We start from the raw sequence: 13,945 nt of genomic DNA, 5'->3' as shown, positions 1-13,945 counted from the left end.
AAAGGAATTCAGTTAGAGCAGAAGGTTAAGTTAAGTGTTAAAATAAGTCTAAACCTAATAATTAATATCTCATCTAAGCATTAATCTATTGATATATATTCAACAGTTGTTTTCAATCTTTTTAAATCTGCAAGCGTTATTTAAAATAACACCCAGTGTTCCTGCCATTAAGGTCCTTGTTCAAGCACTTACTGTTATGGTGTCACAACTGCCTCCCTATTATAATTTTGTGTTGTCACTCTGTCACACATATCCTGTGTTTAGACACACAATTTGCAGACATAGTTCACCATTCTAAGTATTAGGCAACTGGTCTAGAGCAATAATCTGCCACCCTGCCACCGTTGCTAAAGTAAGTGCATGTAGACAGAATGTGGTCCTATGTATGCCAAGACTTCAGTGACTTGTAACTTACACAGGTTTTTCCTTTTTTCCCGACCACTCAGCAGGAAAGCAAAAGGGAGGTAAGCAGATGCACCAATTGTGAGCTGCATTACGATGAACCTGTAGCTTTGCCAAGATGACAACATGTTAAAATAGTCTACAGGTACTCTGGGGGTTATTTACTAAAACTAGAGAGTGCAAACTCGGGTGCATAGCAACCAATCAGCTTCCAGGTTTTATTGCCAAAGCCTAAAGTGGTTGTTAAGCCACTTGTATTGAAAGCTCCTTTCCCTTCTGTATTAGAACAATAAGCTCCCCTGTGTCTGTGCTATATAATAAATGTGCTTATCTATACTGAAACACAGCGTCTTCCTGCGATCAGTTGCCTCCTCTCTTCTCTCCTCTGCCCATATCACGTTTCCAGCGGGCGGGGCCAAGCACTGCCACTGACATCAGCCGGGGAGGAGAGGAGAGAGAGACAGAGCCGAGGAGTCCCATGATTGCAGGAAGACGCTGTGTTATCAGTACAGATAAGCATATTTATGATATAACACAGAGGGGATATTGTTCTAATACAGAGGAAATGAGAGCATTTAATGTTAAGTATAATAGCAGCAGGAGCGGCGGGGGTGGGGGCGCTGATACGAGCAGACAGTCAGAGTGGGGATGGGGCAGAGGATGGAGGAGAGGACACAGGAGACAGAGAGCAGGGCTGCAGCTGACGGAGGCAAGTACGCTGACAACGGTGTCAGGGCTCAGAAGCCCTGATGTATCATGGTCAGCGTACGGGGTAAAGGCATAGCCAGGCAGGATCAGCCAGGTATTACAGGTGATACAGGGGGCCAAACGACACAGCACATGTGCTGTGCTGTATAACATGCTTTAAGGGAACAGGATCTGTTTTGTTTTTGTTTTTTTTTTATTTTTTGGGTTAACAAACGCTTTAAGGCTAGGTTCACATATATGTTGTTGTGGTTGATGCGGTTTTCAGGTGCGTTTTGCATTTTTAAACATTTTTTAAACATTTTAAAACAAAATTGTTTTTTTTTTCTCTTTAAACACTGTGTATAGCTGGCTGCTGCCATAACGCCATAAGGATCCCCCCCCCAAATCCAGACCAGGCCCTTAGGGTCTGGCATAGATTTGGAGGGGAACCCCACGCAAATTTTTTTTAAAAAATGGCATGAGGTCCCCACAAAATCCATACCAGACCCTTATCGAGCATGCAGCCCAGCAGGTCAAGAAAGGGAGGGGGCAAGCGAGCGCCCCCCCCCACCCCTCCTTAACCATACCAGGCCACATGCCCTCAATATGAAAGGGGGTGCTTTGGGGTGGGGGGCAGAAGCATATTGATGGGGACAAGGGCCTCTTCCCCACAAACCTGGGCGGTGGTTGTGGGGGTCTACGGGCAGGGAGCTTATCGGAAACTGGAAGCCCCCTTTAAAAGGGGGCCCCCAGATCCCAGCCCCCCCCCATGTGAATGAGTATGGGGTACATTATAGCCCTACTCATTCACCCAAAAAAGTGTTAAAAAGAAATAAAAACAAACACACAATTTTTGACAATTCCTTTATTAAAAAAAAAAAACAATGTCCCAAATGTAGATCCATTCGCAATCACGCCACCTGCCGCATCGCTGGACCTGAAAAAAGAAAAAAAGCTCCACCCGAGACAAAGGCTAACTGCTGACTGCCTGCTCCTCCATCTGAAAGTTCTTGCATGCTTGCATGATGATAGATCTAGATCGGGGGACATTTAAATTTTTTTTTTTAATAAAGGAATTGTCAAAAACTGTGTGTGTGTTTTTATTTCTTTTTGATACTTTTATTGGTGAATGAGTAGGGGTGCATGCTGGGATAAGGATCTGGTATTGATCTGGAGGGGGGGACCCCACGTCTTTTTTTCATTTTTTTTTTTTTTTGCCGGCAATTCTTTTTTTTACATTCAGCTGTCAGCAGGGAACACTTCTGATGACTCATCGTTGTTAAGGACATGAGGGCCAGCTTTCCGGCCTGCTCCTTAGCAACCAGCTATACACAGTGTGTTAAAGAGAAAAAAAACGCATGAAAAACACTTACGTTTTTAGTGCGGCTCCATTGAAGTCTATTACACGCAAAACGCAATCTGCTGCGGGAAAAAAGACCCTTCCAAAAAAACGCAGCACCGCAAAACGCACAGAACTACATCCATAGGAAACCATGTTAAATGGACTGTAGTGCGTTTCTGCAAAATGCACCAAAAATGCATAGGTGTGAATGTAAGGTAACTGAATAAACTGAAATTAGAAGCTGATTGGCTACCATGCACAGCTGCACCAGATTCTGAGTGCTCCAGTTTTAGTAAATCTCCCTCACTGTGTTCCACTGCTAACAAGGCATTTCAAAAATTGTCATGCTCAGAACTATGTTTTCAGTTCTAATGGATTGGTGTGTCAGACTGAAGCAGTAAACACTATTGCAGATAAACATGTAGGCATTGGGGGTTATTTACTAAAGGCAAATCCACTTTGCACTACAGGTGCACTGCAAGTGCACTTGAAAGTGCAGTCACTGTAGATCTGAGGGGGACATGCAGGGAAAATAAAAAACAGCATTTTTCCTTGCACGTGATTGGATGATAGAAATCAGCAGAGCTTCCCCTCATTTCAGATCTTCCCCTCAGATCTACAGTGACTGCACTTCCAAGTGCACTTGCAGTACACTTCCAAGTTCACTTGCAGTGCACTTGTAGTGCAGTCCATTGAATATCACTGAAGTCGGATCAAAGTCGAATCGCCGTCTTGACTGATCCGACTTTGGCATGTGACTTGTGCTCTGATGATCTTGAAGGGGAACTCCACGTCAAATAAAAAAAAAAAATGGCATGGTTTCCCCCTCATTGAGCATACCAGGCCCTTCGGTCTGGTATGGAAACCCCCCATGCCAAAAGAACGGCGTGAGGGTCCCACCAAAATCCATACCAAACCCTTATCTGAGCACACAGCCTGGCAAGTCAGGAAAGGGGGCGGGGACGAGCGAGCGCCCCCCTCCTGAATCTTACCAGGCCGCATGCCCTCAACATGGGGGGCTGGGTGCTTTGGGGCAGGGGGGGCCCTGCACCCCCATCGCAAAGCACCTTTTCCCCATGTTGATGAGGACAGGGGCTCCTTCCCGACAACCGGGAAGCTTATCTTATTCTGGAAGCCACCTTTACCAAGGGGGCCCCCAGATGCCGGCCCCTCACCCTATGTGAATGAGCGTGGGGTACATTGTACTCATACCTATTCACCTGAAAAACAGTGTCAAAAATAAAACACAGTACACAGGGTGGGGGGCCGGGACCATGGGCCCCCTTGGTAAAGGGGGCTTCCAGATTCCGATAAGAACCCCGTCCGCAGACCCCGACAACCAACGGCCAGAGTTGTCAGGAAGAGGCCCTTGTCCACATCAACATGGGGACAAGGTGCTTTGGGGTGAGGAGGCACAGGGCCCCCCCTGCCCCAAAGCACCCCCCCCCATGTTGAGGGCATGCGGCCTGGTACGGTTCAGGAGGGAGGGGGACGCTCACTCATCCCCACCCCCTTTCCTGACCTGCCAGGCTGTGTGCTCGGATAAGGGTCTGATATGGATTCTGGGGGGAACCCCCTACGCTGAAAAAATGGCCTGGAGGGTTCCCCTTAAAATCCATACCAGGCTGAAGGCCTGGTATGCTCTTGGAGGGGGAACCCATGCCGTTTTTTTTTTTAACTTGTGCGTGGAGTTCCCCCTTAAAGATTCATACCAGGCACAGTGCCTGGTATTGTCGGGGATCAAAGTCGGATCCCTATTCATTGAAGTCAGACGCATGTTGGACTTCAAGCCGCAGGGCAAAGTCAGAGCCAAACTGGTACGACTGTCATGTCGTACCAGTTTGAACCCGGCCTAAAACCTGGAAGCTGATTGCTTTCTGTGTAGAGCTGCAGCAGATTTTGCACTCTCCAGTTTTAGTAAATCCTCCCGTCTACCAGTCTTTAAAGGCTCAAATTCATTCTAACTCCAATCTGTCTATCCCTGACTTGGATAGTGGTAAGCTTATTTTTTGATGTACTTACCCTATATTGGCAGGTATAAAAGATTCTGCTTGAAAATTGTAATAGCGTTTACATGATTTTTAGTTAGCTATGCAAAATGAACCTGGTTGGAGGGGGAGGCAAATAACCAGGAAAACGACTAATTGACAGCATAACTCATAGGGGTTGATTTACTAAAGGCAAATAGACTATGCACTCTGCAAGTGCAGTTGCTCCAGAGTTTGGTAAATGACCAGGGCCTCTACTGACTTCCATCATCCAATCATGTGCAAGCAAAAATGCTGTTACTTTTATTTTCCTTGCACGGGATTGGGTGTTCTTTGCAAAGTGAAGCTTTACCTCATTTACTAAGCTCTGGAGCAACTGCACTTTACAAAGTCCCCAGTCTATTTGCCTTTAGTAAATCAACCCCATAGAGCTTTAAAAACCCTCTTGTTGTGTATTAAATGTTTATTTTGTAAAACAAAGATTGTATATAGGTCTAATAGAACGGTTTAAAAAAATATAGTTAGCCAAAACCATTGTAGTTGCTCTTGAAAGAAAAAATCCACTTTTGCAAAAAATATGTATATATATATATATATATATATATATATATATACACACACAGTATATATACATATATATATCACTTCCTACTTGTGTAATTGGCTAACTGCTTTTCCCATAAGTCTACAATGAGATAACAGAAAAAGTTCAGGAAAACTCTGCAATTGTAGGTGAAATGCTCTTCAAGATGCTGCAGTTTTTTTCATCACAACATTGAGATTGCTCAAGTGATTATAATGAAGGCAGATCCTCCCATTCAGAAATCAGTTGGAGAAAGACCGTGATAAGGCAAAAAAAAACTCAAACACAGAAGTGAATAAATCTTTAAAAAGATTGCTAAATCCTTGTATAAAGCCTACCTGTTTTAAAAGTGCCTCTTAATTCAGGACTCTTTGCAGTAGGTAGATCCCCTGGTGCCCAACTTGTGGACCTTTGGTATTTATTGAGTGACCCTCTAGGTCCCTGTGGATAATATTCTGTGTTTTGGTGCTTTCTGGTGCTTTGCATTTAATAGTTAAATAGTTTGATTTATATGTTTTGCACTGTCCTACCTTTGCCGTGTCACCTGGGGCAGGAGCAATGAGGATTGCTTCTCATACACCTCCAGCTCAGAAACCCTGTAAAGCCAAAAGGTGGCGCAAGGACACGGAGTAGCATGAGTGCCTCATACCTTTGCCAGCAGCTGGTACAGGTAGACAGACATATCTGATCCAGTCAGCACACAGAAGAAGTCTGATGAACCAGATGCATGCGATAAATGCCTCAGTGAGGTGGATGGAAAATACAGTATCTCACAAAAGTGAGTACACCCCTCACATTTTTGTGAATATTTTATTATATCTTTTCATGTGACAACACTGAAGAAATGACACTTTGCTACAATGTAAAGAAGTGAGTGTACATCTTGTATAACAATGGAAATTTGTTGTCCCCTCAAAATAACTCAACACACAGCCATTAATGTCTAAACCACTGGCAACAAAAGTGAGTACACCCCAAGTGAAAATGTCAAAATTGGGCCCAATTAACCTTTTTCCCTCCCAGCGTCATGTGACTTGTTAGTGTTACAAGGCCTCAGATGTGAATGGGGAGCAGGTGTGTTAAATTTGGTGTTATTGCGCTCACTCTCTCATACTGGTCACTGGAAGTTCAACAAGGCACCTCATTATTATTATTATTATTATACAGGATTTATATAGCGCCGACAGTTTACGCAGCGCTTTACAACATTAGGGCAGACAATACAAGTACAATACAATTCAATACAGGAGGAATCAGAGGGCCCTGCTCATTTAGAGCTTACAATCTAGGATGGCAAAGAACTCTCTGAGGATCTGAAAAAAAGAATGGCTGCTCTACATAAAGATGGCCTAGGCTATAAGAAGATTGCCAAGACCCGGAAACTGAGCTGCAGCACAGTGGCCAAGACCATACAGTGGTTTAACAGAACAGGTTCAACTCAAAACAGGCCTCGCCTTGGTCGACCGAAAAAGGTGAGTGTACATGCTCAGCGTCATATCCAGAGGTTGTCATTGGGAAATAGACGTATGAGTGCTGCCAGCATTGCTGCAGAGGTTGAAGGGGTGGGGGGTCAGCCTGTCAGTGCTCAGACTATACACCTCACACTGCATCAAATTGGTCTGCATAGCTGTTGTCCCAGAAGGAAGCCTCTTCTAAAGATGATGCACAAGAAAGCCCACAAACAGTATGCTGAAGACAAGCAGACTAAGGACATGGATTACTGGAACCCAGGAGCGGACTGACCATTCGTCCACTCGGGCACTGCCCAAGGGCCCCGGGCCACTAGCGGGCCCCATTAGGGTTGCCAGCCTCAGTAAAACCAGGGACAGTATGTAAAAATCTGTGTTTTTTTTCATCTGTCTCTGAAATGTCCCTTACCGACATCCTTTTGGTCTAAAAATCCCGAGATTATAGCTGCCCCACCAATTCAGTACCTTCTCAGCCAATAGAAACATGTCTGTGTATACTGTGTGATTGTATACTGTGTGTGTGTGTTTGTGTATACTGTGTGGCCCCATAATCTCTGATTGCCTGGGGGCCCCATAATCTCCTATTGCCCGGGGGCCCCATGAGTTGTCAGTCCGCCTCTGCTGGAACCATGTCCTGTGGTCTGATGAGACCAAGATAAATGTATTTGGTTCAGATGGTGTCAAGCGTGTGTGGCAACCAGGTGAGGGGTACAAAGACAAGTGTGTCTTGCCTACAGTCAAGCATGGTGGTGAGGTGTCATGGCCTGGAGCTGCATCAGTGCTGCTGGCACTGGGGAGCTACAGTTCATTGAGGGAACCATAAATGCCAACATGTACTGTGACATACTGAAGCAGAGCATTATCCCCTCCCTTCGGAGACTGGGCCGCAGGGAAGTATTCCAACATGATAACAACCCCAAACACAAGTCCTAGACTATCACTGCCTTGCTAAAGAAGCTGAGGGTAAAGGTGATGGAATGACCAAGCATGTCTCCAGACCTAAACCCTATTGAGCATCTGTGGGGCATCCTCAAACGGAAGGTGGAGGAGAGCAAGGTCTCTAACATCCACCAGTTCTGAAGAGGACTCCAGTGGCAACCTGTGAAGCTCTGGTGAACTCCATGCCTTTAGACCCAATTTAAACATTTTCACTTAGGGGTGTACTCACTTTGTTGCCAGCGGTTTAGACATTAATGGCTGTGTGTTGAATTATTTTGAGGGGACAGCAAATTTACACTGTTATACAAGCTGTACACTCACTACTTTACATTATAGCAAAGTGTCATTTCTTCAGTGTTATCATATGAAAAGATATAATAAAATATTCACAAAAATGTAAGGGGTGTACTCACTTTTGTGAGATACTGTAGGTACACTGGAGGAAAGAAGAAACACTAGTAAAACAGATGTAGCAAAAACTATGAACATTTTCAGTATAGCCAAAATATTTCTAAGTGGGCATTCACATCGCCAGTGGGGTCTCAAGGACCTTAAGGGTCTGGGTTCCAGCTAAAAGGTGGGTGCTAAAGTAGCCCACAAGGGAGCCATAGAGAGTCTGGGAATGTTCCCACCCAACCTGCCCTAAATTAACCTGTAAAAATATCTAGATATAGGTAGGCTTAATGTAGGCAAGCAGGTGCATTGGAAAATGGGAAAACCTTTTGTAAAACCAAGACTTGCTTTATATAGGACAACAAGGAGCTTATTATGAGAAGGGTGGGGGGGGGGGGGATTTCCTGGCCAAAGTGGCACATGTCCGAAACACCAAGAATCATTTTTGTGATTCCCAGTAGTCAAAGTTAGTTCAGAAAATTCAGTGTTTCAGACAATGGTCCCTATTCCAGTGACAAGGATAAAGGCCACATATGGCCATCTGTTCTTAACTATAAAAAATAACGTGGTGATTATCCATGGGTGATGGCATGTTTGAGAGATAAAATGATGAGGTTCAGAGGGTAGAGGGGTCCAAACCCCTTAGTGTGTGTGTATCCCTGAGATAGTATTATTAGTGGTAATCTTCTCTCTGTAAGACTCTTTCACTTGTTTGATTAAAAATTGAAGATATGTAATAGTAGGTATATGTTTCTCACAATCACCCAAGTAATGTAATCATCCATGTCTGCATCTGAGTCATTGGACGATCCATTAGTGAGTACAACATGAGTAGAGGAGTAGTAGAAGAGAATAACACCCGGGGAGGCTTGTGCGACATGCTGAAGTGGATAGAGTTGCATTACACCCTTTAAAACCGATCCGTTCCGTGGGCTGTGGGTATATGAGCAGGGCTTAGGGTAGTGCTGGGTGATAGTATCCCCTGTGGGGTATTTGATGTGCTTTTAAGGCATCTCAATGTAGAGTGGGTTGAACTCCTTGTGTGACAGGCCCTGTGTGCCCTATTGGCCTGCTCTGACTCTTGGGGCCTCTGTGCCATTGATGGAGTGGTGGGGAATGCTGATGTTGGTAGAAAGCATGCGGAGGGGAAGTTACTGAAGATGGTGAATCATCTATTGATCTATCACTCTCTCAGGTTGTGTCTCCATGGCAGCACAATCAATTTGAATTGATTTGTAAAGGTGCTGCAATGCCAGTGATCTGTAGCAGTCTTGTGTAATGTGTCTCCGGTCTTTCACTGTCTACTGAAGCATGTCCCCTTTTTCTGATCATCCCCTGCAGCATACCTGCAGTCTCTATCCATCTCTTGTAGCATGCCCATAGTCCATATCCTGTTTCATGTCTGCAGTCACTAAGTGCCGGTTCACACGGGGGCGACTTGTCAGGCGACTACGCCTGACAAGTCACCTCCCGTTCTGTACAATGGAACAGTTCTAATTGGAGCGACGCAAGTCGCTCCGACTTAGAAAAACGTTCCTGTACTACTTTGGGGGCGACTTGGGGCGACATGCATAGACTTCTATACAGAAGTCGTTTTGCAAGTCACCCTGGCAGTCGTGTGCAGGTCGCCTCGGTGAGGCGACCTGCAAGTCGTGCCACCCCTAGTGTGAACCGAGCCTTACAGCTTTTTTTGTAGCATTACATTCACTGAATAATATGTGCAGCCCTTTGGTGATGTCAGAGGCTGGACTTGAGGTCCCTTATATCTAGTAAGATGACCACCCACTACTGTAGACCAATTAGACCAACAGTATTCAGAATGCCCCCAAGTTGCCATGGTGGAAGGCAGATAACTTCAGAAAAATCTGACAAAAATTAAAAGATCATTTTAATTACTTTAGACTCTACTATAATGTTATTTAGGAGCAATGCACACACAAAGGACAATCCTGATGTTCAAAGTTCTAGTTATTCCTTAACCACTTCATTACTGGGCACTTTCACCTTCCTGCCCAGGCTAATTTTCAGCTTTCACTGCTGTCACACTTTGAATGACAATTATGCGGTCATGCAACACTGTACCTATATGAATTTTTTTATCATTTTTTTTTCACACAAATAGAGCTTTCTTTTGGTGGTATTTAATAACCACTGGGTTTTCTTTTTTTTGCTAAACGAATGATAAAAGATCAAAGGTTTTGAAAAAAAAAGTTTTTCTTAGTTCCTGTTATAAAATTTTGCAAATAAGTATATTTTCTTCTTCAATGATGTGTGCTGTTGAGGCTGCAATGATGAGGCTGCACTGATGGGCACTAGTGAGGCTGCACTGATGGGCACTGATGAGCAGGCAATGACGAGGCTGCACTGATGAGACAGCACTGATGAGCACTAATAGGCAGCACTGATGGACACTGATGGGGCTGCACTGATAAGTGTAAATGTGCCCTGTCAGCCTTGCCAGTTATCAGCTCTCCTTTCCTCACACAGTGACAGCGCATGAGGAAAAGAATACAGATAACCAGCAAGTTTGTTTACATGTGATCAGCGGTAAAGGGCCGCTGTGATTGACCCTTATTGAAGGAAGAAATTGGCTGCACACCAACGTGATTGAAGTTAATTTATTAAATATTCCATGCAAACAATGACACACCATGGTTGCAGTAGCCGAAACAGAGGTGGAGTAGTTTTGCACAGCTACACTGTGCTTACTTATCAACTAGTGATGCATACTAGCTCATTATGCCTTTGTCTTACAGGGTTTGTTTGTTTTTTGGGGTTTTTTTTCGGGTTTACAACCACTTTAATGCAATACACTTAACAGTCCAACAGGTTTATGATGTGCGTAGTACAAAAAGAATAGGGCTTACCAGGCAAAAGTAAGTTCAAGACTCTCATGTGTTATGGGTTTAAAAGCTTTTCTAGGTTTAAGAGCTTACTATCTCTCACTTTTCCTCTGGACTACCAGAATTTCACTGAAATCCCCATTCTGTTCCAGCTAATTCCACAGTGACAATTAAAGGGCCTGTAAACAATCATCTAGGAGCCATCCTTGGAGTCCTGTAACATATACATTGTACATATATTGGGAAATTTATTAAACATCACACTTATTTACAGAAAAGTTCCAATAAATCTCCCTAGTGTTCAGCTTGTGCATCACATTTGATCATTCATTTTTTGGGTTTTTGTTTTTACTCCCCACGCAACATTCTGTAGTTTATTACTTGTTGATCCTGCCATTAGATCCATTATGTTTCCCCTTACTTTACCAGGGTGACAATGCTGTTTGTTCTGCAATTAAATCACTGCAGCATTGTCACCCGGTGGGCAGTGTGGTCTTACCCTACGTTCACACCTATGCATTTTTAGTGCTTTTTGCATTTTGCATGTTTGCACTACAGAACGTGTTCCATAGGAAACCATGTTAAATGGACTGTAGTACAAATCTGCAAAATGCAAAAAGCACTAAAAAGGCCTTAGGCTCGATTCACATCTATGCATGTTGCTTTTGAGCATTTTTGGAGTTTTTTTGTGGTGCTTGCCGCGTTTTTGAGCAGCGTTTTTGTGGTGTTTTGCCGCATTTTGTGTTTTTTGGGTTTTTTTTAGACTGTATACCGTCTAAAAAAGAAAAAAACTGCCAAAAACGCGTCAAAAATGCCGCAAAAATGCTGTAAAAACGCTGCAAAAACGCTGTACTTGTGTTTTTGATGCTGGTCCATTGAATTCTATTACATGCAAAACGCTGCATTTTGCATGAAAAAGTCCCTGACCCTTTCCAAAAACGCAGAGGTACAAAAATGCATTGATGTGAACATGTTCCATAGGAACCCATGTTAAAAAATTCCCATGCATTTCTGCAAATGCAAAATGCATCAAAAAACACGTTAGTGTGAATGGAGCCTTAGGCTGGATTCACACCTATGCATTTTTAGTGCTTTTTGCAGATTTGCACTACAGAACGTGTTCCATAGGAAACCATGTTAAATGGACTGTAGTGCAAATCTGCAAAATGCAAAAAGCACTAAAAATGCATAGGTGTGAATCCAGCCTTATGCCCCGTACACACGATCGGAATTTCCGTCGGAAAAACCTTGGATGGTTTTTCCGACGGAATTCCGGTCAAGACAGACAATCGGAATTTCCGATAGGAGCTTTTTCCTTCGGAAAAATAGAGAACCTGCTCTCAATCTTTTGCTGGCGGAAATTCTGCCAGCAAAAGTCAGATGGAGCATACACATGGTCGGAATTTCCGACCAAAAGCTCACATCGGACTTTTGCTGGTGGAATTTCCGATCGTGTGAAAAGGGGATTAGATGCAGTTCTGATTGGACATTAGGTAAATGAAAAGTCAACTTAAATCCTAACTTTACTTTTTAAGCAAGTTACAGCATCAGGTTTGTTTTTTTTATTTTTGGAAAAGGAAGGGTTACGTGAATGAATAAAAGGTGACCTTTCTAAGCTTCAGCCCCAGCAGTGTTGTATAGTCCCAAACCCTGTTAGGCTCGATTCACACCTATGCATGTTGCTTTTGAGCGTTTCTGCAGTGCTTTTTGCGGTGCTTGCCGCGTTTTTAAAAATGCATTTTTGCCGCATTTTTACCACGTTTTTGCCACGTTTTGCGTTTTTTTGTTTTTTTTTTTTTTTTTTTTTTACAGTTTTTTTTATACTGTATACAGTGTTAAAAAAACACAAAGAAAAAAATAAAGCAAAACACGGCAAAAACGCGGTAAAAACATGTTACTTGCGTTTTTAGATGCGGGTCCATTGAATTCTATTACATGCAAAACGCTGCATTTTGCATGAGAAAAAGTCCCGGACCTATTCCTAAAACGCAGAGGCACAAAAATGCATTGATGTGAACATGTTCCATTGGAACCCATTTTAAAAAAATTCCCATGCATTTCTGCAAAATGCATCAGAAAACGCATTAGTGTGAATGGAGCCTTAGGGTCTATTTAATACAATACATACAATATGTTTGACTAAAGTGGTACTTTAATTTGTTTCCATATTCTGGAATTCCACTGATTTTAATCAGAATATATTGCTACCTGTTTTAAATAAATGTCAGTTTGGAGTGTGCTTGAATGTATATGGAAGATATTCTGTCTGGATGAGCTGATTGACTCTTGCTGTGCTCTTTCCATCCAGCTGTGGAGAAAGCAGCAGCTTCCGGCATTCCAGTAGAAGGCACACACATACTGCTGGCAGTCTTTGTTCCTGTTATCATGGTGGCTCTGGTCATCGCGGCCATCTACCTATATTTCTCAAAGTAAGTAAACACAGACATAGAGGGGTTTATTTACTAAAGGCAAATAGACTGTACACTTTGCAAGTGCAGTTGAACTCTGCAGGGGGATTTGCTCCAGAGCTTAGTAAATCTGATCTGCTGATGCCATCATCCAATCACGTGCAAGCAGAAATGCTGTTTTTATTTCCTTGAACGTGATTGGGCATTCTTTGCAAAGTGAAGCTTCGCCTCATTTACTAAGCTCTGGAGCACATGCTTTTGCAGCGTTCCACTGCACATGCAAATTTCACAGTCTATTTGCCTTTAGTAAACCAACCCCAGAGTGTGGATGCCTGCAATTAGCCAGATACTGTGAGCTCCTTCCATGTAAAGAGCTAATCTTCCCCTTCTTTGTATACAGGCTACAAGGAAAAGCTCTGCTTGGCCTGCCACTTTCTTCCTCTCCGGCGTACGATCAAGTCACGGTGGAATCTGCATTTGACAATCCAGCATTTGAAACAGGAGTAAGTAGCTAATTTCATGCAATGATCATTTACCCCCAGTGAGCCATACACAGAGGCATTTCACAGGAAGTGTTCATATTAATAAAGAGTTCTGTTCAACTCTTGTCAATTCACAATGTCATGTTTGTGCCTTATAGCAACATTTTTTATTAAAACTATAAAATTATAATTAACTGAAATATAATATGATTACTACTTAAGCCAGCCATACATGAATTGAAATTCAGCCAAATTTCAATGCATGTATGGGAAGGCTGATGTACCCAAGTCGATCCATCGATCGAATTGGGTACAACCAGCATGTCAGACTTTTCTACATATGGTTACTGCCAGCTGCTATAGCTGCTAGCAGTAACCATTGCAGGGGTGCATTAAGGGCGCACAGGTG

At 43.3% G+C, this 13,945-nt stretch overlaps 1 protein-coding gene across 3 annotated transcripts in view; it reads left to right on the top strand.

Moving 5' to 3' along the window:
- SEZ6 (seizure related 6 homolog) overlaps window positions 1–13,945 on the top strand; it is a 955,479-nt gene that overhangs the window by 930,309 nt on the left and 11,225 nt on the right. Inside the window, exons 16-18 of one of the 3 annotated variants that reach the window (XM_073616801.1) lie at window positions 447–464; window positions 12,955–13,075; window positions 13,455–13,557. In XM_073616801.1, coding sequence (XP_073472902.1) covers window positions 447–464; window positions 12,955–13,075; window positions 13,455–13,557 — 242 coding nt within the window. The remainder of the gene's footprint in view (window positions 1–446; window positions 465–12,954; window positions 13,076–13,454; window positions 13,558–13,945) is intronic. The other 2 variants (XM_073616802.1, XM_073616803.1) reach the window with 2 other exon arrangements.

This window comes from Aquarana catesbeiana, linkage group LG02 (assembly GCF_042186555.1).
Source record: "Aquarana catesbeiana isolate 2022-GZ linkage group LG02, ASM4218655v1, whole genome shotgun sequence".
Taxonomy (NCBI): domain Eukaryota; kingdom Metazoa; phylum Chordata; class Amphibia; order Anura; family Ranidae; genus Aquarana; species Aquarana catesbeiana.
Note: the sequence above shows the minus strand (reverse complement) of the source record. Positions and strands in the feature narration are given on the sequence as shown.